At 42.1% G+C, this 23847-nt stretch overlaps 2 protein-coding genes across 2 annotated transcripts in view; both read left to right on the top strand.

Moving 5' to 3' along the window:
* Positions 1–10046, top strand: part of DDX41 (DEAD-box helicase 41) — a 24283-nt gene extending 14237 nt beyond the window's left edge. Inside the window, exons 9-17 of the mRNA XM_081320442.1 lie at positions 10–146; positions 969–1131; positions 1959–2090; positions 2419–2490; positions 2708–2804; positions 3659–3808; positions 7222–7293; positions 7662–7772; positions 8499–10046. Coding sequence (XP_081176568.1) covers positions 10–146; positions 969–1131; positions 1959–2090; positions 2419–2490; positions 2708–2804; positions 3659–3808; positions 7222–7293; positions 7662–7772; positions 8499–8635 — 1071 coding nt within the window. The 3' untranslated portion in view covers positions 8636–10046. The remainder of the gene's footprint in view (positions 1–9; positions 147–968; positions 1132–1958; positions 2091–2418; positions 2491–2707; positions 2805–3658; positions 3809–7221; positions 7294–7661; positions 7773–8498) is intronic.
* DOK3 (docking protein 3) lies at positions 8797–19771 on the top strand. The gene is made up of 5 exons (XM_081320443.1): positions 8797–9738; positions 12521–12811; positions 13922–14012; positions 14912–15084; positions 18753–19771. The coding sequence occupies exons 1-5, from the start codon at positions 9682–9684 to the stop codon at positions 19527–19529; spliced, it is 1389 nt and encodes a 462-aa protein (XP_081176569.1). The 5' UTR covers positions 8797–9681; the 3' UTR covers positions 19530–19771.
* Positions 19772–23847: the final 4076 nt, after the last annotated feature.

Below are 23847 nucleotides of genomic sequence, written 5' to 3' on the forward strand. Positions count from 1 at the left end.
TTTCTGCAGAGGGAACTGGCTCGACAGACTCATGGCATCCTGGAATACTATTGCCGCCTGCTGCACGAGGATGGGATGCCTGCCTTGCGCTGTGCTCTTTGCATTGGCGGCATGTCTGTGAAAGAACAAATGGAGACTATCAAACAGTAAGGGTGACATTTGAAGAACATTTAAAGCAGAGTGGCTACATTTTTCTCGTGTGGGGGTTAAGGAAGCAAAGCAGCATTCAGCTACTTGATCTAATACGCTTTCTCCCTCTTCCTACGTAACTACAAAAAGATTGTGCTTTTATTGTCAGTAGAATTGGCCTGTTATTTTTCAGCTACAGAAATTCCTCTTTTGAAAAGATATTGATCTCTCACTGATACTGACCCCATACATATCTAAATCTGGTTCCTGCCTTGCTATGAGTCCAGAGCAAAAGCCACATTAATCTAATTTTCATGGTTGAAAGTAGGAAACCACAGCTATTTCTATGTGCAAAAATAGATAGTGGGTTGATGTGATGAATGTGAACGCCCATGCAGATGTATCATCCTGTCCTCGCATCGGCTTGCTGTGCTTCACCAGGATGACTTAAAAGAAAAAAGAAGAACTCTGTGGCATATGTGGCACAGAATTACCAGTTATTCCGCTTTTATTGGCAGTGATCTTGAATGATATCCCCGGAAAGGAAAGGAAGCCTTATTGTTTAATGACCCTTCTCCAGTGGCATCTTAGGAAGCAGCAAACTGTTCCCATCGTTTAGGAGTTGATGTGCTGGATGGTGATAAAAATAGGAAAGTCCCCTAGAGACCCTGAAGCTGTAAATAGCCAAGATCTGCGTAGGTACCACGTTTATGAAATGTAGTTTCCCTAGTGAGATACAGAGGCTTCACAACGGAATAGCCATATTTTTACCCTTATGTTTCCGTTATCGTTACTAGTACGGGGCCCTCTCCAATGTTCTAAACCTTCTGTTCTCACAGTGGTGTACACATGATGGTGGCAACCCCAGGCCGTCTCATGGACCTATTGCAGAAAAAGATGGTCAGTCTGGATGTCTGCCGCTACCTGGCTTTGGATGAAGCTGACAGGATGATTGATATGGGTTTTGAAGGAGATATCCGCACCATCTTTTCCTATTTCAAGGTACGAGGGAGGGAAGACTTTCCTCCAAACGTGATCCCAGTCGACCTTTGAACATATTCCTTGATTATTTTTCTCTCAGCCTTACGCATTTTCTTTACCAAAGATGTGGCTAACGATAACTCTGGTGTTTTCCTGGTCGAGATAAAAGCTTTAGGCTAGTAGTAGACATAAGATTTAATCTGCACCTGTTAGGATCTTATTTGTATGTTGGATGTCTCCCATTTGTTGGTCTTACATAAGCCTGACAGAACATTTAAGACTATTTGGAAAGATTGCGAGGCAGATTGGCAATCTGGTACGTCTGTTCTTTTTAGAAATCAAGCACTGAGCAGGTAGCACAGATGTTTGTACAATATATTGTGAACAGCTACTTATCATAAAAATTCTTCTTTCTCATTTACGAGAAAGAAGAGCGAGCTTCTTTGAGAACATAGGATAAAATTTAATGTTTGTCCTGCCTCGTGAGATAATTCGTCTTAGTTCATAGCCAAAAAGCTAGGTGGGCCACTGAGCCCTTTTTCTTCTGGCTATTAGAAATTCTGCCACCTCTTGTTTTCTCTTTCCTCCAGTACCTCCCTTCTAGCATATGAATTCTTGCAAGGCAATATTTATGCCTTTTCAGACTTACTTTTCAGAAACGAAAGATGATATTTGCGGTGTTATAAATTGCTCGCCTAGTACAAATGTTGGTCTGCCTTTATTCAGACCACCGAATGCTATAAAATGTGTTCTGTGACCAGGTCCGGAAGCAGAATTTTTACACTTGTGGCATCAACAAAACAAATTGTCCCATCATTTCTCATTTACCATCTGTCATGCTCTGTTAGGGACAACGGCAGACCCTGCTCTTCAGTGCCACCATGCCTAAAAAGATTCAGAATTTTGCAAAGAGTGCCCTCGTAAAGCCAATCACAATCAATGTGGGACGTGCAGGAGCTGCCAGTTTAGATGTCATACAGGTACGTCAGTAGGGCATTTCCTTAGCCTGGGTCTATTTGTACCTCAAGCTGCACTGCGTAGGAATCCAAATTATAGTGAGCTCCCTGTGAGTTCTCTAGTTTGTGGGTATTGGGTAAGACAGATCTTAAAATGTTCTTCTGTTAATTCATTATTTAATCATTATAGCATCTTGTTCAGCAACATTATCTTTATTCATGCATAATCGGAACCTTGGCTTTTCGTATCTATACTCAATACTTTAAGGTCCTAATCTATTGAGCCCTAATGAGCCATCCTGTGCTGACTTCTCGGTAGTATCTTTCACTGTGTTTCTCTGCTTCTATCTAGGAAGTTGAATATGTGAAGGAGGAAGCTAAAATGGTATATCTGCTTGAGTGTCTGCAGAAGACTCCACCACCTGTAAGTTCAGGCCTATCCTGATCTGATCCGATCACTCCCAATGTCGTCTTATCTGAGTTGTCTGCACTTGTCATAGAAGAGGAAGCAGTACTGCGTGCAAACAGTCTGATTTTTGGCTGTTCTGTCATTTGTATTTTATCTTATTTTTGACATAGGTTCTCCCTTTGAGTAAGGGACCGGGGTACAAGCATTACTTATCTTTTGCTTTCTTTGGCAGGTTCTTATTTTTGCTGAGAAGAAAGCAGATGTAGATGCAATCCATGAATATTTATTACTCAAAGGTGTAGAGGCTGTGGCCATACATGGTGGAAAAGGTCTGTAAAACCTTTTGGTTTTGAATAAAAGTACCCCTTTGGTCCTAGACCTAAAATGCAGTACTCTGAAAGTGCAGAAACTTGATGTAGGATAGTTTTTCTGACTTAACTATAGTTAGATTAGATTTTTTTAAAAAAAAAACACATCTTCCTGTCAGCCACAGAGTTCTAGACTGATTAGAAGACAGGACTTCTTTTGTATCACAGAACTGCAACGATGGGATACGAAGCAAGGTAAAGGTTAGAGAAGGATCTAGAAAAGAAGATTCAAGCAGGAGCTGCAGCAGCTTTATCAGGTCTTTTAGGGCAGACATGTCAAACACAAGGCCCGGGGGCCGGATCCAGCCCACAAAGTGGTTTCATGTGGCCTGCGAAGCCATCCTGGAAACAGTGAGGGAACGGCCCCCACTGCCTTGGCCCTGGCCCAGAGACCCTCCTTCTGCCAGAGACCCTCAGATCTGTCCCACTCCTGCCCAGGCCCCCATAGGCACCCTTGATGCGAACGATGTAGAGCTGGCCATGCCCACCCAGTAGGCCACACACACTCTAGCCACGCCCACCCTGGCCATACCCACCCGGCCCCCTGAGGGCAACCACAATGCTGATGCGATTTGACACCCCTGTTTTAGGGAGTTCTCAGTATTGCCTGTGGTATCACAGGCCTCTCAGCACAAATTAGTAAACCAGCTTTGGCCAATAAAGCAGTTCCCTCTGTGATTTCATAAAAGTGACCATGAAGATAAAGGCTTTCTTGTTCTAGGCGCGTGGATCATGCTCACCGTGAACGGAAGCTTCTGGATTAGGGATGAGGTGAAATCTTTCTGCTCTTCTTAATGTATTACTTCATCTCGCAGACCAAGAGGAACGGACAAAGGCTATTGAGGCTTTCCGGGATGGCAAAAAGGATGTTCTTGTTGCAACAGATGTCGCCTCCAAAGGCTTGGATTTCCCAGCCATCCAGCATGTCATCAATTACGACATGCCTGAGGAGATTGAAAATTATGGTATGAAATGGTGGAGGGGGCTAGTTACCAGGTTCATTTGTTGGAATCCTTAAAACATAGGCAGAATTTATCCAGTTGTGACAAAAACAATATTTTAAAAAATTGTGGAAAAAAAACAATTTGACCAGCAGAATTTGGCTTACTGGTCTGCTGCAGAAGTTGTGTATGCAGTATCTGAGTTCTAAAATAGGTTCAGCCAAAATAGAACATGAGGCACCTGCTAGCTTTTCCTCTTATCAGGTTTTTTTTTTGGTCTGGCTCACATATCACTGTATCTTTTAGCTTTAGTAATATGTACTGGGAAGAGTTCAAGAAATGAACGGCTGGGAGATGCAAAATAGCAACACGTATCAGCTGCTGAGGATGCCCAAAGATTAGGAAGAAACGAGGCTCTTCCCCGGTGCTTGTGAATTTGAATTCCTTTTGTGGCACCAAACAGAGCTTCCCGTAGGCTAAGGGGACAAGTGGTGTCACCTTCATCGTTTTGCAAACATGGATTATGTTGTTGGAACAATCATAGTCTATTCCTTGAATGCTGCCTGACTCTCAATGTCTCTGGCAGCTTGTCGGTCCAAGAAAGAAAGTACAATCAAATCATTGAATCGTAAAAAATAAAGGTAAAAGACAGCAGGTGCAATGAAGTGAGGGTCCTAACTGTCCCTTGCCAAAAGCACGAGTGAAGAGTCAGGTCTTCACGGCTCTTCTGAACAGTACCAGATTGGGGGGCCGTTGGGATCTCAGGGGAAACTTTGTTCCAGAGGGCAGATGCTGCCACAGAGCAAAGGGGCTTCCGGGCTTCTGATAGAGTATCTGATTTAATTGAAGGAACCTGGAGCATGTCACACACACACACCCCCCATTGAATCTGTGGGTCATGTATTATGGGACACAGGTGGGTTTTTTCAGGCGACTGGGTCTTACGCCATGTAGGGCTTTATTGATAACAAATTGCTCCCAGAAGCAAACCTGCAAGCAGTACCGTTCACAAAGCTGAGGTATTACATGGGCATGCCCATCACTGTTCATGCCGCTACATTTTGAACTGGCTTTTGAACTGATTTTATTTGGAATGTGGCTTTGGGCGGGTACGTGGAACCATATGTATGCATATGTAAAAGGTAAAGGTTCCCCCGCACATGCGTGCTAGTCGTTTCTAACTCTAGGGACCGGTGCTCATCTCCGTTTCAAAGCCGAAGAGCCAGCGCTTGTCCGAGGACGTCTCCGTGGTCATGTGGCCGGCATGACTAGATGCTAAAGGCGCACGGAACGCTGTTACCTTCCCACCGTAGTGGTCCCTATTTTTCTACTTGCATTTTTACTTGCTTTCGAACTGCTAGGTTGGCAGAAGCTGGGACGAGTAACAGGCACTCACTCTGCTATGCGGCATTCGGGATTCGACCCGCCAAACTGCTGACCATCTGATCGACAAGCTCAGTGTCCTAACCCACTGAGCCACTGCGTCCCTATATGCATATGTAATCCCCTGTAAAAGGGATTAGAGAGTCATAAAAAGAAGACATTGTAACTATATGTCTCCACATGTAAAGTGTGTCACGTCACGTCATACATTATTCATGAGGAGTGGGAAGGGCTTTCCAGGATTTTTTTTCACTTTGTTGTTGTTGTTAGTTGCGAAGTCATGTCCGACCCATCGGGACCCTATGGACAATGTTCCTCCAGGCCTTCCTGTCCTCTACCATCTTCTGGAGTCCATCTAGGCTATGACCTATAAATGAGACAGAGAATGACTCCCATCATTTCAGCCAGTGGTTGTGATGATAGAGAAGCTATTGTTGTTGTTGTTGTTAGTTGCGAAGTCGTGTCTGACCCATTGCAACCCTATGGACAATGTTCCTCCAGGCCTTCCTGTCCTGTACCATCTTCTGGAGTCCATCTAGGCTCACGCCTACTGCTTCAGTGACTCCATCCAGCCACCTCATTCTCTGTCGTCCCCTTCTTCTATTGCCCTCAATCTTTCCCAGCATTAGGCTCTTCTCCAGTGAGTCCTTCCTTCTCATTAGGTGGCCAAAGTATTTGAGTTTTAGCTTCAGGATCTGGCCTTCTAAAGAGCAGTCAGGGTTAATCTCCTCTAGGACTGACCGGTTTGATCGCCTTGCAGTCCAAGGGACTCGCAGGAGTCTTCTCCAGCACCATAGTTCAAAGGTTTCAATTCTTTGGCGCTCAGCCTTTCTTATGGTCCAGCTTTCACTGCCATGCATTGCAACTGGGAAGACCATAGCCTTGACTATACGCACTTTTGTTGACAGGGTGATGTCTCTGCTTTTTAGTGTGCTGTCTAGATTTGCCATGGCTTTCCTCCCAAGGAGCAAGCGTCTTTTAATTTCTTGGCTACAGTCCCCATCTGCAGTGATCTTGGAACCCAGGAAAATAAAATCTGTCACTACCTCCATTTCTTCCCCATCTATTTGCCAGGAATTGAGAGGGCCGGATGCCATGATCTTGGTTTTCTTAATGTTTAGTTTCAACCCAAGTTTTGCACTCTCCTTCACCCGCAACAAGAGGCTCTTTAGTTCTTCTTCACTTTCTGCCATTAGAGTGGTATCATCTGCATATCTTAGGTTGTTGATGTTTCTTCCGGCAATCTTAATTCCAACTTTTGATTCATCTAGCCCTGCCTTTCTCATGATATGCTCTGCATATAAGTTAAATAGGCAAGGCGACAGTATACAGCCTTGCCGGACTCCTTTCCCAATTTTGAACCAATCAGTGGTTCCGTGTCCAGTTCTCACTGTTGCTTCTTGGCCCGCATATAGATTTCTCAAGAGACAAATAAGATGGTCTGGTATGCCCATCTCTTTAAGGACTTGCCAGAGTTTGTTATGATCCACACAATCAGAGGCTTTAGCATAGTCAATGAAGCAGAAGTAGATGTTTTTCTGGAACTCTCTAGCTTTCTCCATGATCCAGCGTATGTTAGCAATTTGATCTCTAGTTCCTCTGCCTCTTCGAAATCCTGCCTGTACTTCTGGTAGTTCTCAATCCACATACTGCTGGAGTCTAGCTTGTAGAATTTTAAGCATAACTTTACTAGCATGTGAAATGAGTGCAATGGTGCGATAGTTTGAACATTCTTTGGCACTGCCTTTCTTTGGAATTGGAATGTAAACTGATCTTTTCCAATCCTGTGGCCACTGTTGAGTTTTCCAAATTTGCTGGCAAATTGAGTGTAACACTTTTATTGCATCGTCTTTTAAGATTTTGAATAGCTCAGCTATTTTTTTCACTAGACAGGCTTAAATTGACCTGATGGGGAAGCTGAATGGTCTGTCTCTGATCTGTTTGTATACTAACTTCCCATGGCTACTGTAATTTGCTTTGTCGAGGAAGCATAATCAAGTCATATTTCTTTTGGCTAAAAATGGTATTCACATCTGATTTTTTTCCCTCCCCAGTTCATCGGATTGGGCGTACGGGCCGCTCGGGGAATACTGGCATTGCCACCACTTTCATCAACAAAGCCTGTGGTAAGGAACTGAGAAAGACTGTTATAAAAGATAGTCTGTGATGAACAGAGCCAGAGGAAGGATGAGGGTGAAGGATGAATGAACTTCAGCTAATTACATTTCTGTCAGCTGGGCTCATCCAGTCATGCTTCCTAATGAATCATTAACAACAAAGAGTGTTCTCGGGAGCTAGGATGTGATCAGTGGGTGACTTGGCTATATCACAAGAGATACCTTAGAGAGAGAGCTGTTTGTGTAGGCCATGCCCCTTGTCTACTGTAATTGAAATGCGGGATATAAATGGGATTAAATAAATAAAATAAATAAAAAATTTGGGCTATATCTGAGGCGTTGGCTTTTGTCCACGTGACTTGTCTCTTGACCCCTAGATGAATCAGTACTCATGGATTTGAAGGCGCTGCTGCTGGAGGCCAAGCAGAAGGTGCCTCCCGTGCTTCAAGTGCTGCATTGTGGAGATGAATCCATGCTGGATATTGGAGGTAAGTAGTTGGTTCGTAAAGAGCAGGATGAGAAGAGGCCTGAGAGACTAGAAGAGTTTTACTGTTCAACCTTTAGCATGGCTGTGTTAGATGAAAGCTGATTGGAACTATGGTCATCTGCGATTCAAAGAAACGGAAGGATTTATCTGCTTTGTGGCCTGGTGAAGGAAGGAATGAAATAACTGCTATGCAAATTAGATGCCGGCCAGGTGCATTCTTCACAAAGGGCGGGAGGTTTTTAAGTCACATTACTGCTAAAAGATAGGCATGTCTTGCGGCTGAGAGCTGCGTAGGCAATCTTTCTACTCCTCCCATGTTGTAATCACCTTTCAACGATCTGGGTGCCTCCGATCAAAGAATGCCGATTGGTGGCCCCCAGGGGGAGGGCGTTCTCTGTGGGTGCGCCAGACCTGTGGAACCGCTTGCCGGTTGAGCTCCGGATGGCCCCTGACCTTCGCTCCTTCCGGCGCGATCTAAAAACGTATTTATTTGAGCAATCTGACCTGGTCTGATGGGTTAGGGTTGGGGTTTTAATATGTTTTTAATTATTGTTTTAAATTTTAAAATTGGGCATTATATTGAATCGTTTTTTAACTTTTGTATTCTGTTTTTATATTCATTGCCCTGTACACCGCCCTGAGTCCTTCGGGAGAAGGGCGGTATAAAAATATAATAAATAAATAAATAAATAAACTTTAACTGATGCGGTATTTTTTTTTCTTCCAGGAGAAAGAGGCTGTGCTTTCTGTGGGGGGCTGGGTCACCGTATCACAGACTGCCCCAAGCTGGAAGCCATGCAGACCAAGCAAGTCAGCAACATTGGACGCAAGGACTATCTGGCACACAGCTCCATGGACTTCTAGACTGATTCTGCCTTTTGTCTAGACTCTAGGGCAGGGGTAGGCAACCTCGGCTCTTTTATGACTCATGGACTTCAACTCCCAGAATGCCTGAGTCAGCATAGCTGACTCAGGAATTCTGGGAATTGAAGTCCATGAGTCATAAAAGAGCCGAGGTTGCCTACCTCTAGTCTAGGGCATAGGCAAATCAATGAGGGGTTGTTGTTTTTTTTCTGGAAAGGCATCTTTTCTGAAATAATTCCAATGCAGTTTCTGGAAGAGCTATCACTACAGAAGTAGGAAAGAGGCTGATAAGGATTTTTTTTCCCATTTGGGGATCTTAATGCTTCTGTTGAAAATATTGTTCCTACCTCAGGGTGAAGTGCTAGGCTTGGTGGTTCTATCTCCCATATTGCCTTCTGTGTGAACATTTTGTGCTAATTTGGGGCAGTCACATCACCTTGATGTCTGTGGTTGTACGTGCTTAAAGGCACGCTCCATCCTTTTTTTTAACTCCTGCTTGTTTTTAAACTGCTCAGTATACTCTTTCTTGAGGGTAGCAGGCTATTGTTGCAATAATCTGTTGCGTCAGACATTGTCATGTGTGCTGGGCAAATATTGCCTAGCTCTTCAGCAGATGACCATAATGAGGAGACAGAGTGCTGCATTGTGTATGTAGTTCATGTCTTACTACTAGTTTCTGGTCAGTATAAAAACAGTTTGTATAATTTTATTTACCCCCTTGACTCCACCCATCTATTTCCAGCCATGTTGTTTTCTCGTAAGAGCTCTGCTTTGGATGACGGCTTCTGCAGCTGCACAAGAGTCGTTCTGGCCTGCTAAAGCTGTTGAGTTAAATGTCTCCTGGGACAGCCTGTCTCTCTCTTGGGACTTTTTGCCTGTTATAACTTTTTGTGTGCCTGTAGGCCCCAAAGAGGAAGTTAGCAGGCAGAGGAAGTTGCCTGCACTATCATACTTACTGACTCATCTCTTGGGCAGCCACAAGAGCTCATCATCTTGACAGTCTCTGTCGCACATTTTACTGGGTTGCTAGCTTGGATCTTACTCCTATGGAGCAGCCTGTGAAAGATGGGAACCTGTATATTCAGCACCCCAAATTTGGGAAGGTAAATGTTGTATCTCACTTGTAATGGGAAAGCCGATGCTGCAGAATCTTGAAGGTAGAAGTGAATGGATTTGTGGGTTTTGCTTGTCTTGTCAAAGTTAAGGAAAATTTTCTGTATACTTTCCACTCTTAGGGCTTAGGGTGTTAGCCTTGGTCATACAAGGCAGAGCCTGCGGTGGCTGTGATTATCTAATATTTATTTTCCATTCTCTTGCTTTTTCTGTCATATCGAATTGTGAGCGTACAGCTCTACATTCTGTTGTTTCTGGATATGATTACATCAAATAAATAAAATGCTGAATACATTAAGGAGTGTAGTATAAATGTGTCTGTTGGCAAAATGTGAACTTGGCCTGAAGCAATCCTTCTGAATGGAATGTGGACAAGATTACTTTGCAGGGTATGCCTTTGAATGGAGAAACCCAAGAGCAGGGTCTTTGTACCGAGTAAGGAGACTCTCAAGTAAGGGAGACTTGGGATAAGCTCAGACCTTTTTCAATTTGAGACGCCCCTGTTGAGGCTGGGATGGAGGGAGGCTTGGGTCCCTTCATCCTATTCACCACCCTCTCCACTTTCCTATCTTTTGTCAGTTTTGGAGTTGCAGCCACCAACTAATGCAAGTACAATGAAAGTCTTTCCAAAAGTAAAATTTGGCAGTGAGGTGGGGAAGTCCCGAATACAAAATCAAAATGGTTCAGTGATTCTCTCATTTTCAGTCATTTGTCTCATAGGCCAGGGCTGGCAGATGTCAGATGACACCCCCATGACTGAAAAGGAGTCATAACCTGGCTTTTAATAGTCTGGCATTTCTTGAAAGTATTTCCATGGTGTCAGTGATGTTACCCTCACTAAGCCTGGTGGCTCCCGATGAAGCCAAAATCCATCTCGAAGGGTGAAACCAACTGAAGACTTTCTAGCTGTCATTTTTGGTTACTAGTGACAACTGACACAACAAGGAACTAGATTTCATCCCTCTTTCCTTAATCTCTGACTGTACTTCGAAGTTTGCGAAATGGCTGCTGGCAGGCAAAATTAAATGCCAAGTTGAAGTTGCTTTCTTGTTTTATTGTAAAATTTGACTTCATGGAAAGGGATATAGGCTAAAACATGCTGTTACCACTCGAATGGCTGTGGTCTCCAGGCCTCAGTATTATTCCTTAGTACTAGTGGAAAAATATGTTTCATACCAAACTCTTAACTTGCTTTTAAAAACACGCAGAAATTCTGTATTGAGTTACCTAGAATTCTGTTTTTTTAATCCCATTATATAATACATATCTAATACTCCTCCCTCCTCCTATTTTTTCCCACAACAATCCTGTGAGGTGTGAATTGTGGCTGACAAAGAGTGACTGGCCCAAAGTCACCCAGCCAGCTTTCATGCCTGAGGCAGAACTAGAACTCACAACCTCCTGGTTTCTAGCCTGGTGCCTTAACCCAAAATTGGCTAAGTTTCATAGCCAACTGAGATGCTGTTTCTAACAGCTTTCTCATTTCATGCTCTGCAGAAGTAAGCACCTCTTAAACTAATGATGCTTTGGTTTGATATGATGTGAACCGAGCTAACTATTCTTTCCGGAATAAACCATATTACGCATGCTAAACCATTAAACCAGGGGTCTTCAAACTTGGCCCTTTTATGACTTGGGGACTTCAACTCCCAGAATTCCTCAGCCAGGCACACTGGCTGAGGAATTCTGGGAGTTGAAGTCCCCAAGTCATAAAAGGGCCAAGTTTGAAGACCCCTACATTAAACCATGTTAAACAACTCACAGCTTAACAATGACTGACTCAGTATATCCCTTTGATAACTGCTACTCATTGAGGAACTTTACAGGAGGAGCACCACGGTGTGGGTGAGTACAATGATAATCCTCATCTTCCAAATATTTATACTAGCCTTCCTAAATCTCGTGCTTCCCATCTTCTCAGGAGTATTTCCATCATTTTCAGACATTTTGCCTATCCTTCTCTGGAAGTCCTCTCCAGCCTCTGATCTTCTGATTCTAAGCTGTTGCATCAGAAATTGGGTGGGTGGGTGTCGAAAATAGCTCAGAACATAGTTACATTGGAGAGAATTACAGATACTGATAGGCAGCAGTTTTATAAGATTTAGACAGATTTTAATTCTGTCTGGACAGATAAGAGTATTGAATTTGGGGTGTGTTATGTTTTAGAGACAAACCCGCTTAGGAAAAATAGTGCAGTTTCCTTTGGCCTTTTTTTGAACAAATGACATATCTGACTTGTGTAATGTTTCACTTGCTCAATCGCTGACCTCAGACTATGAAATGCAGGGCCAAAAGGGAAGGGACAGGCACTGTCTGAAGATGAGCTGGAAGATGAGCTGGTCTAATAAATAATAGCTGAGGGCCCTGAAACCATTACTTACTATCAAGCCTGCAGTTTTGAATTCCACGGGGATTAGAAATTTACATTTTTATACGATTTCAAGGAGCAAAGACATTATATCCTGGGCCTGATACTAGAAGAGGCAATTGTATAAATGCATTCTATGATTATTAAATGCCACACAGGGACCATGGAATAATGGGGAGGGAAAGGTTTGCCTTTTTGTGATTCTATACATTGGCTCCTACTTCTGTGAGTAGCTCAGTAGCAGGAGAATCATATTTTCTTTCTCTTTCTGCACGGCTACTTAAGACTGACTTAAGTCTCAAGACTTAACTTTCTGATTCCTTTCTCCTGGGTGCAAACACTTGACTGCAACTGGATTGTTTCCTGGTTTGTTTCATCACCCGTCCCCTTGCCTCCATTCGCAGAAGTCTTGGCGGAAAGTATGGGTCCAGCTTTTTGCTGACAGTCCTTTTGGTGTTGCCCGTCTTGAGTATTTTGAAGCACGTGATAGTGTCGCAGCGGGAAAAGCAACCCTGAGGAAAGGGGAGCGTAAAGTGATCCGCCTCTCGGACTGCGTCTCCGTGGAAAGAGCTGAAGAACAGAGCTCCCCCAGGGACACAGCGCCTTTCTACTTGTGCATGCTGGAGCGCAGCTGGTTGTTCGCAGCAGATCAGCCGAGTGAATGGATTGAATGCATCTGCCAACTAGCTTTTCAGGTATTGATCAGTACAGAACATTACAGTACTTGACAGAATAGCATCGACTTGCATCTCCTTGAACTGAATTATAGGATGATTTCTCGTGCCCAAAAGTTTTGTCATACAATACAAGACTTAATTAATGGAGTTGCCTCCCCCAAGATTGCTGTTATATTATTTGTGGAAGTTTGAATGACTGACTTTCCAACCCTAAAATTTCAGGGTTCCATTCTCATTTCAGTAGCTTCTTGAAACACTGCATGAAACGTTTCTGGAGGGGACTGCTATAATAATGGACGTTCTTCATTTACTTATTTTATTTTATTTCTCAATTTTTAAAAATGCAGTCCTGCTGCCAAAACTCTTAAAGAGATTAATTAAGTGAACCACCTAGCAGCATAGTCCTTTGAAATTCTGGGATTGCTAACATAACAAAATTATGGTTTCTTATTCAGAAAAAAATCCCAGTGGTTTCAGAGTTTCTTTCTTCCAGCAAGAATTTATAGGAATTCAGGTGTAACGTTTGCATAGTTTCATCACTGTTTCCCCCTTTCTCAACTCTATTCGTTTGGGCTCTTGCCTAGCAGTGTTTATCCCTAAAGTAACCAATAATACAGAGGAATTTTTCCATGATTATTATGTTACAAACAAAATCATGAATTTGGTTTGAGTAGGGTTTTCCTATGCAAATACTGTAATTGATGTAATTATAGAGGGTAGTTTGCAGCTTCCAGATACAAAGATGAATGACAGGTAAAAAGTATTGGAATTAAATGGGTAGATCAGTAGCTTTAATTGCGTGCCAGATTGATAAGGTTTGAGATTCGGTGTAGTAATGTGATCAGGCTGTTGCAGTAGGACTATGGAGACTAAGTTCAAAGTGCACTCAGTCAACCTATTTTACTAGTGGCTGGAAACAACAATACACAGAGGACCTTGAAATTTTGGGAGGGTGGGATGTAAACATATCAAATTATAAGTTGCAGCAAGGGTTTCTGGATATGGTGATACAAGGTGGTGGTTAGGTTGTGATAAAGAGGGGCCATTTGAATGTTGCAACTTTGCTTTTATAAGGTAATTAACTGAGAATCCCTCCTAATTCTTTCACTTTTGCTCTGGTGCACGTAGAGGAGACCGTCCCAGTCCAGTCCAGCTGGAAACACCCCAAGCTCTCAACCCCTAATGGAGGAGAATTCCATCTACTCATCCTGGAAGGAAAGTACGTATGCCCAAGGTTGGGATGAAGAACTGATAGCCAGCCAGGGCATTCATTTGTGCTGACCAAAAAAACAAAAAAAAAACCCTCTGAAGAAATCCAAGCTTAACAACTTCTTGTAGCTGAGATTGCACTAGAGCAATGGAAGCTCAGTCTGTGGTCCCAAAGCTGTGGTTATAGATCCCAGTTTTTCATCCAAAGCTATCATCAGATTATAGGTTTAATTTAATTTAACGTATTTTTAATTTTACTTAAGTTAAACCAAATTGTTTTTTGTCCTGGTCCCATCCAAGTTAACAGGAGTACAATCTCCCCATGCTAAGTGCAGTCCATCTCCACACAAAGGCTGCTCACCATTGTGATACGCATTCCAGTACTCGGCTTTGTTAGTCCATATCTGATTCTCCATTGTGTCAGTGCTGACAAAAGATTATCAAACGGCAACCATCATTATGGAATAAAATAATAATGTAAGCATCCACAATATCAGGAGATAGTGTCGCAAATTCTATTTTTAAAAGTGAATCCATAGTTGTACTCAGGGTTTAAAACTAAGTCTGCAAATTCAGTATTTTTATCAATTAGGCTTTTCCTGCTCTCCGGAGCTGATTGCTTTACTTTGTTCTTCAAGGATGTTCTGTTTATTTTCCAACAGCTTTTAATTTTTTTCTGTGAGCTGCCTAATGTTATGGTACATAAACCGGGTGGCTAGTAAGTCTTTTTAAATAAATAAGGTTCATGTTTTCAAGTCCAAATAGTCGCAACAGAATGAGAAAGCTTAAAACTGAGACATCCATAGTTCTTAAAAAAAATGGTACCGATGCAATCGCCACTGAAGGATTATGTAAAGGATTAAGAAAGATTCTTAGATAAATAATACGTCTAATACTTTTTCACAACAGTGTGTGAGTTCCCAGTGAGTGTATACCCAACAGAGGCTTCTGCAAGATGTCTGTTGAAAGGGAACTACCTGATGGTCCCTTTACCTGAGCAACTGGTCCTGAAGGATGTGCAGTCTGGGCAAATTCACTATAGCTGGCCTTATACCTTCCTCCGAAGATTTGGCCAGGAAAAGGTAAGTAGCTGCTTCTTTCTTCTCTTTCTCATTGTTTACGGCAGAAAAGACTTTAGAGCGTCACACAGGGAGGATTTCCTCACTCGTGGTAGCACATGAAAGAGTTGTCAGTCCTCCAAGTACACCAGACTAGGAAATCAAAGTTATGCATGTTAAGGCGACTTTTATTGTAGGGTTGCATTTATAGAGTCTTGCACGTCTGAATGTGCCTCCTTGTTCCTCTTGTCTTCAAGAGAACTGGAAATGGTCAACTCTGAGATGCTTTCTCAATTCACATTTCTATTTCAGACTCACTTTTTTTTAAAAAAAATTGACCATTGCCTTGGTTGCGGCTCTTCCTCCAGTTTATTCTTACTGCCCATCATAAGAGGGCCATCAGTTTCTGTGAAGGCTACTGTCAGGCCCTAATCAGGTCGTGAGGCCATCAGCATGTTTCAAAATAACCAAAGCTGCACCTATACAGCTATACGGGTAGTCTTCGACTTACTACAGCTCATTTAGTGACCGTTTGAAGTTACAGCGGCACTGAAAAAAGCGACTTGTGACCATTTTTCACACTTGTGACCATTGCCGCGTCCCCACGGTCATGTGATTTGCATTTGGATGCTTGACAACTGGTTCATATTTATGACGGTTGCAGTGTCCCGGGATCATGTGATTCCCCTTTTGCGACCTGACAGGCAAAGTCAGTGGGGAAGCCAGATTCCCTTAACAACCAGGTGATGCCCTTAACAACTGTGACAAGAAAAATCATAAAATGGGGCAAAACTCACTTAACTAATTTGTCACTTAGCAACATAAATTCTGGGCTCCATTGTGGTCATAAGTCGAGAACTACCTGTAATCAAAAGATGCTTCTCACGAGATGTTTGCCCTGCAGAACACCAGAGCCTTTTTTCCCCTAAGCACTGAAATATGGAAATTAACAACAGAAATGGGAAGAAGGTCAAACAGGAAGTGCCATGGCAAGACAAGACCCTGCCCTGCATGCGATGTACCTTTGACATTGAGAAATCCTACCCGGGACTGGAAAGGTCTGGACTAAAAGACAGCAAAGACAGAGGCACTGATTATAGCAGCACAAGAACAGGCACTGGGCCTCAGATCCATAGAAGCAGGGGTCCTCCACACGAGACAGGACTGAGGCACAGACAATGCAGAGAGGCCTCAGAGACAGTCCAGCACAACATAGTGGCAGGATATGAGACGTAGGCAGGAATAGCATGTACTGAACAGCACAAGCAAGGAGCTGGCATTGTGTACAAAAGCATCTGCCTAGGGCAGACATGTCAAATTCGCAACGTCTCGGAGCTTTTTCGCCATTGCCGGCAATGGGGTGGGGGCAGTTTCTTCATGGAGTGTCTGGCCCGCGGGCTGGCAGTGTGACACACCTGGCCTAGGGTGTGGGTTAGACCCTCCCAGGTCTAGAGGAGAGACTCCATAGAAGGTCATGGAGAATAGCAGGGCCCAGATCTTGAGATCCAGATTGGCAAGCAGTACTGGCCAATTAGACATGATAGTAGAGAAGGAGCAGAAGACAGCAGTGATGATAGATGTTAACTTTGCCAAACAACAGGAGTATCCTGAGGGAGGAGTATGAGAAGTTGGAGAAGTACCAGGGCCTGAAGAAGCAACTGGAGAGGATATGCATTGGCTTCCAGTTGTCTTCCGGGTGAGATTCAAGGTGTTGGTAATGACCTACAAAGCCCTACATGGCATGGGTCCGGAATACCTTAGGGAGCACCTGCGGCCGGCATCAACTTCCCTCCGCCCAGTGCGCTCCCACAGAGAGGGCCTCCTCAGGGTGCCACCGGTCAAAGAATGTCGACTGGTGGCCCCCAGGGGGAGGGCGTTCTCTGTGGGCGCGCCGGATTTATGGAACCATCTTCCGGTTGAGCTCCGGATGGCGCCCGACCTCCGTTCCTTCCGGCGCGATCTAAAGACTTACCTCTTCGAACAAGCTGGCCTGGCCTGATGGGATGGGGTTGGGTTTTATTAATGTGTTTTAACTTATTTTTAATGTGTTTTAACCTATTGTAAGAGTTGTGGGCATTTTGTTTAATCTCTTTTAATTTTTGTATTTTGTCTTTTAACATGCACTGCCCTGTTCACCGCCCTGAGTCCTTCGGGAGAAGGGCGGTATACAAATAAAATAAAATAAAATAAAATAAAATAAATAAAATAAAATAAAATAAAATAAATAAATAAATATATATATATATATATATATATATATATATATATATATATATATATATATATATATATATATATATATATATATATATATATTTGTTTTCGTAGATTCTCGCGGGTGTCTGTATGTGTAGATCTAGAGTCTCGGGTTTCTTCCCGCGTTCCTTTCATCTTCAGAAAGTTGTGGCGACGTTTCGACGAAATCCCATCCGTCATCATCAGGCCGGAGTGTTTCTCCTGCTGCTACCAGGAGCCAGACCACGCATTGCTCCTGGTAGCAGCAGGAGAAACACTCCGGCCTGATGATGACGGATGGGATTTCGTCGAAACGTCGCCACAACTTTCTGAAGATGAAAGGAACGCGGGAAGAAACCCAAGACTCTAGATCTACATATATATATATATATATATATATATATATATATATATATATATATATATATATATATATATATATATATATATATATATATATATATATATAAAATAAAGGCCAAAGTGGTCACAGTGGTAGTTTGAGCACTGGGGGGCTGTGACTCTTAAACTGGGAAAGTGGCTCCAACAGGAACAAAATCAGAAGAGCGCAGTGCCAGGAATAGCTAAAATATTGTGCAGAACCCTCAAACTCCCAGGCTTCTGATAGAGGACCTGATATTGAGTAAGATATACATCCCGCATAGGGGTGAGATGGGATTTTTAAAAAATATAATATCAATGATCTGATTCCACATACGAGAGATACTAATTTAACAGCTGATACTTTATGGATCTGTTTTCATGGATTTGAGGCGAGATTGAGCATCATCTGATTATCTTTGTAGTTGTTGGCAAAATTGAACAAAGGAAATCATGATGACATATAAAGCTGCATATGACAGGGGTCCCCAACCCCTGGGCCGTGGCCCACTACCAGCTGTGGCCTGTTCGGAACCAGGCTGTGCAAGTGGCTGGCCACGTGTGCACACAGCTCAATTTGCCCACCGCTCACACGGGCCGGTATATGACATAGTGCCTGATTATATGAGAGACTTCTGGTGTCAGCCTGACTAATTTAATCCATTAGGGCCCCGATTCCTTTGATCGGTGCCATCTATAGTGACCCTGGAAGCATATCTTCTGTATTGTGGCACCTTCCTTCTAGAATGAGACTCCTCGTGAGATCTACATAGCTCCCAACCTGATAGTGTTCTAGAGGGATTTTAAAGGCCTGGCTTTTCTCGGTGCTGGGCTAGGTGACTTACTTGGCGTATGATCTTTATTTTTTTGCTTTGCTTTGTAGACCAGATTTGCCCTCTTATTTAGTTTTCTGTTTTTATTGTATATTTGCTATTTTGTTTTTATGGTTTCATGTGCCCTGAGTTGATTAGAGTCAAGCGGCACTTAAGTCAAATAAATAATTGATAGATTGATTGCTAGCAATTACGCTACGAGAATGACTGTTGGAAGTTTTTCTTTTTCTTCTCTTTCCCCAGACTGTCTTCTCTTTTGAGGCAGGTCGCCGCTGCGATTCAGGAGAGGGCTTCTTCACTTTTAATACTTCACAGGCTATAGAAATATGCAAGGCTGTCTCAGCTGCAATAGAACATCAGAAAGCCATCCTTATGGAGAACAAGAAAGCTGGGATTTCTCAAGCTCAAGACTGTATCCAGAAAGCTGGGGTGTGGTCATGGCCCACTGGCACAGAGAGTTTGGAGGAAATGCAACCACTTCCAAAGGGGGGCATGGAAATTAGCCTCTCTAGCGAAAACCACTCTGTTTCCCCAGAGCTTGAGTCTCCTGAAGCACCCATCATCTATGCTTCCATTGGCAAGAGCTTTCCTCTCATGTTTCAGCCTTGGGGCAAAACAGAGGCAGAATCCCATGAGCAAGGAGCGCAGCTCTCAGACCATCTCTACGAGAACCTGCATGATCTGGAACAGCGTTCCTCCGGCTCAGAACGTCTTGGCTTCAGCTACAGAGACTCCCCTGAGGGCAGCAACAACCAGGACCAATTATCCATTTACGATAGTCCTAAAGCACTCAAGCGCTTGAGCGGCCATCTTAGCTCAAATCCAAGGGTGGACTCCTCTCCGGACGGACAGTGTCCATCTCATCTGCTAGATGGTCAGGAGACCACAAGTAGAGGTGAAAGGAGTGGTAGGCCCAAGGCAAAAGGAGCTGGTGTGTTCAGACACAAGCTGGTTACCATGCTTAGTAGAGAAGGAGGTGGTGGTAAAAACAAGAACTCTAGTCATGTGGACAAGCCTTAATAAACTCCTCCAGCTGAGAGGCCAAGTCCCAAGGCCTGACTTTCTTCTGATCCGCATATCTTATTTGTCTTGCCTCATAGCTATAACATCCAAGCAGGGTTAATCTATGCACGGTGATTGTTTGGATGGAGATAAAGTCCTCCAGGCCTGCTCCGTTCTTTGAAGGTTAAGAGGATATCTAATTGTTTTTGTTTTGCAATACCATGATCTTTGGCGATCAATAATAATATTTGTCATCTTAACTGTTGTGTTGCTGTAGAATCTTTTTTTTATTAAAAAGTTTTAGAATACATTTTATCTTTAACAAACAACAAAAAAAAGAAAAAGAAACCCCCCCCAGCCCCCTTCCCTCCCACCCTCCCCAACCCTCCCCAACCCCACCCTCCCTTTCCCCTCCCCCCCCCACTTCCCAGAGCAGAATACAGGGTATAAAAATACAATCACAATCTAGCTTACGCAAACAATCCTGAACTATATAGACTATCGAACTTTAACTCATATAGATAAACTCCAAACATATATATATATATATCATATCAATAATTATTCAAAAACAAGATAATACTTTTCAATCTACCCAATAAAAACAATCACAAATAAAACAATTTATATCAATTGTCTAAAGCTGTTCTTCTTCCCAACTAAGCTTTAGATTCATATTATCCTGATATATTATACAAATTAAAATACCATAGATTACTTCCAAACTTAAAATTTTTTTATATAATCACATCATTCTTATATTCTTATATTCTATTACCTACTCCAATATTGCCCATAAAAGTATTACAAATTAATTTCAATCACACATAAAACAATTTATATCAGTTTTATAAAACTATTCTTCTATCCAACTAAACTTTAACATACTAAAACCAAGTTTATACAACCTTTCCTTCTCCTAATGTATTATACTACTTAAAATACCATACATTACCTTCCAGGCTTAAAACTTTCCATCCAAATAACAAAGCATAACCTACAGAATATCAATAAGCACTACTACAAATCTTCCCAATTAAATTTTCATAATCATCTTAAAACTAAAGCAACACAAAATATTATATAATTATTTTATAAGGGTGAAAAATGAATCCCCAAATACTTAATCCTTCTAGCATCCTTATTACATTATTATCTCTTGCAATTATGCAACTAAATCCTCAGGTTTTTCTTCCAGAAGCAGTACACCTCTTCCAATTTCTGGCCTTCTCCCGTGGTGATGAAATTTGACCCACTCCTGTAGCTTTCACATCTGTCTGCATTAACCCTTCAACATCTTGTGGATTCTCTCTGGAACGTTGAGGCTCTCTGTCGCCTTTTTTCTTTGTAGACTCCAAAGACGGTATGGGGACTGCTTTTAAAACATTACTGTAAAAGTCACGTGCCTGAATCACCGTGGTTAAACAATGCCTCGTACCTTCATAAGTCACCACCATACCCTCTGGTATTTGCCATCTAAACTTAATATCACGTCGTCTCAATTCTTGTGTCAAAAAAGCAAATTCCTTCCTTTTTCTTAAAATTCTTGTAGGAATCTCTTTTAAAATCAAAACTTTTTGCTCGTCCATTACAAAATCAATATTATAGGAGGCCTAGATAACTGCATTTCTAATCTTTCTCTTTGTAAAATAAACCACCACATCTCTGGGTAATTTCCTTTGTCTTGCAATCCACGAATTAACACGGAAGATTTTATCTATATCTTCCATTATTTCATCTGCTGGTCGCTCCAACACCCCTTCCAAAACCTCAGAAACCATTTTTGTCAAATTTTCCTTAGGATTTTCTTTTAGGCCTCTGATTCTCAAAGCAAACTCCATCTGAGAATACTGTGTCGAAATCAAATCATAATCCATTTTCTCTATCACATTCTCAGTTTCTGTCATTTTGGCTTCCATTCTAATATCATTTTGAACAAGATCTTCCACTCTTTCATCCAAAATCTCAACGCTTTTAGCCATGCTTAACATTGCAGATGTGATGTCTGCTCTCATTTCTGCTAATTTCTCTGTAAACTTCTCCTCCAACTTTTTCTCCATTATCTCAACAAATTGTTGCATTTGCTTTTCCATAGTCTCTAGCAGCAAACTCTGCAAATCTTTTACTGTAAAAGCTGCTACAGATTCAGATGCAGAGGACAATGAAGTTTTCACCGAAGGCTGCTGCCTCAGGGCAGGAACTTTAGAAGATATAGCCGCCATTTTCACCCTCTATTGTTAACTACGCACTTTCACATGCAGATTCAGCAAAGTCCATTGACTTAAAGATCAAAACATCATCTTCACCAAAATCTCCTGCATTGCTCTGCCTGCGTCCTCGTTCTCAAAAGCTCTTCCTTGCTAGCAGGGATGGTTGCGAACGCCCTGTTCTGCTCCAAAAAACCCGGAGCAGAGACGCTTCGCAGTCCGGAGCATGCCCAGGCTTCGGGGGGGCTCAATCCTTCCGCCACCAAAACTCTAAGTTCTGGCGGCCCTGGAGAGCTCTACCCCTACCTGGACGCTCACCCCCTCCTCTTCTCCCGAGGTGGGGGCTTCCGAGCTGCCGAACAGGTGATCGACGCTGTTTTCGGCGGCTCTACGGAGCCGCGAGGCTGACAGCCAAGAAATGGCTGCCTCCGGCGTCGCCTTGCCATCCGGAAGGCCCTGTTGCTGTAGAATCTTGATTCTCTTCATTCCTTTCCAACTATTACAGATCATTTCACTATATTGCTGGCACTAAAACTATCAGATGTAATATTTCCACATGTACTGAAGATGATAACTCAGTGATGAAAGACCTTGGGTTTCTTCCATTCCTGCTTTAATGATCCAAGATTGTACAAATGGGGAAAAAATAGACTTTGGGAAATTATTGCAAGTTCATACAGGGATAGAGACAGTGGTTTAAATATATATAGTTACACTATTTAATATATAGCTTTATTTTTAATATAGCTTAATATTTAACCTATAATGTAATATATTAATAGCTTAATATTCAAGCTTTTACTGTAAATATATAGCTTTATTATATATAGCTACTAAATATACAGCTGCTCTGAGTCTAAATTTCTCATAATTGCTTGGTCCTGCTCTTTTATTTCCACTAGAGTGCAGTGTCTTGCTTGCATTTAAGAGCTCAGCTTGAGAAGAGATCCTTGCTCCATAAGACACTAGGTGGCTGAATGGATGTGGATCTGATAGGATGCCCATTTTCTTAAACCCCATAGAGCAGGGGTAGGCAACCTCGGCTCTTTTATGACTCATGGACTTCAACTCCATGCTGACTCAGGAATTCTGGGAGTTGAAGTCCATGAGTCATAAAAGAGCCGAGGTTGCCTACCCCTGCCATAGAGTGTTAGAATGCAGACAACAGAGATCTGCATTGGAAGCTCTGTTTCCCTTCTGTTGTTCCTCTGTTACTGGAATGGCATTTACTCTGAAAATTGAGCCTCAGACATTTTAAGACATCAGTATTATGCATTGGGGAAAACCAACGCAATAGTTACAGCTACAATATGCCAAGATAGATCATTCAGCAGTGCAATTTAAACTTCATGTGTAACTTTGAAGCCACTGTGCGACTTGCTTATTTCTGAGATAATATGATACATGGAAAGTGCATAGATGCCCTTGGTCTGCTCATAAATAATTGCAATTTAATTGGTTAGTGTATTAAGTACTTAATATAACTACTGCAACTAATTATAATAAACAAAAGCATGGCAAAATTGCTAAACAATCCAAACAGCTATTATCAAGATTAACAATTGCATCCAAAAAGCTTGGCCTCCTGGCAACAGTAATTAATAACAGGGTCTCTAAGTCAACTTTCTGTTTTTATAGATATAATTATTATTGAAAGGTTTAATAATAGTAACTAATGCAATCTAAAATATAACAGAGAACACGAAAAGGAAAGAGAAATAAAAGGAAAAGCTAAAAGTACAAGAAAAAAAGCAAAAAAGTAGGGAAAAAAGAAAAGATATAAGGAAGCATCTTCCAATATTCTTCATAGAAGTTATAAGTACAATTATACTTTAACCCCTCACTAGTTACATCATGACTTCCTTCTTTCTATAATCTATCCTGTCTAATCATCAAAACCATAAATCACTTTCATTTTTATTCAAAAAATCCATAAGAGTCCATAAGTCATCAATACATGTAAATATTGTCCTTTCTGTAATCAAAGAAATCAGTTTCTTCCTTCTCAGCAAATTCTGTCGGTTTCACCAACCATTCTTCCATGGTGGGTAAGGCCAAATCTTTCCATCTTGGTGCATACGGTACCACATAATCATATATTGGAAATAATCTTCCATCTAAACCACATG

Source organism: Vipera berus, assembly GCF_964194415.1.
Source record: "Vipera berus genome assembly, chromosome: 2".
Lineage (NCBI taxonomy): Eukaryota > Metazoa > Chordata > Lepidosauria > Squamata > Viperidae > Vipera > Vipera berus.

Coding starts and splice junctions, on each gene's coding strand:
- DOK3 (XM_081320443.1), top strand. CDS start 9,682: ATGGAGCAGCCTGTGAAAGATGGGAACCTGTATATTCAGCACCCCAAA. Junction 9,739..12,520: donor AGCACCCCAAATTTGGGAAG/GTAAATGTTGTA, acceptor CTCCATTCGCAG/AAGTCTTGGCGGAAAGTATG. Junction 12,812..13,921: donor TCTGCCAACTAGCTTTTCAG/GTATTGATCAGT, acceptor TGGTGCACGTAG/AGGAGACCGTCCCAGTCCAG.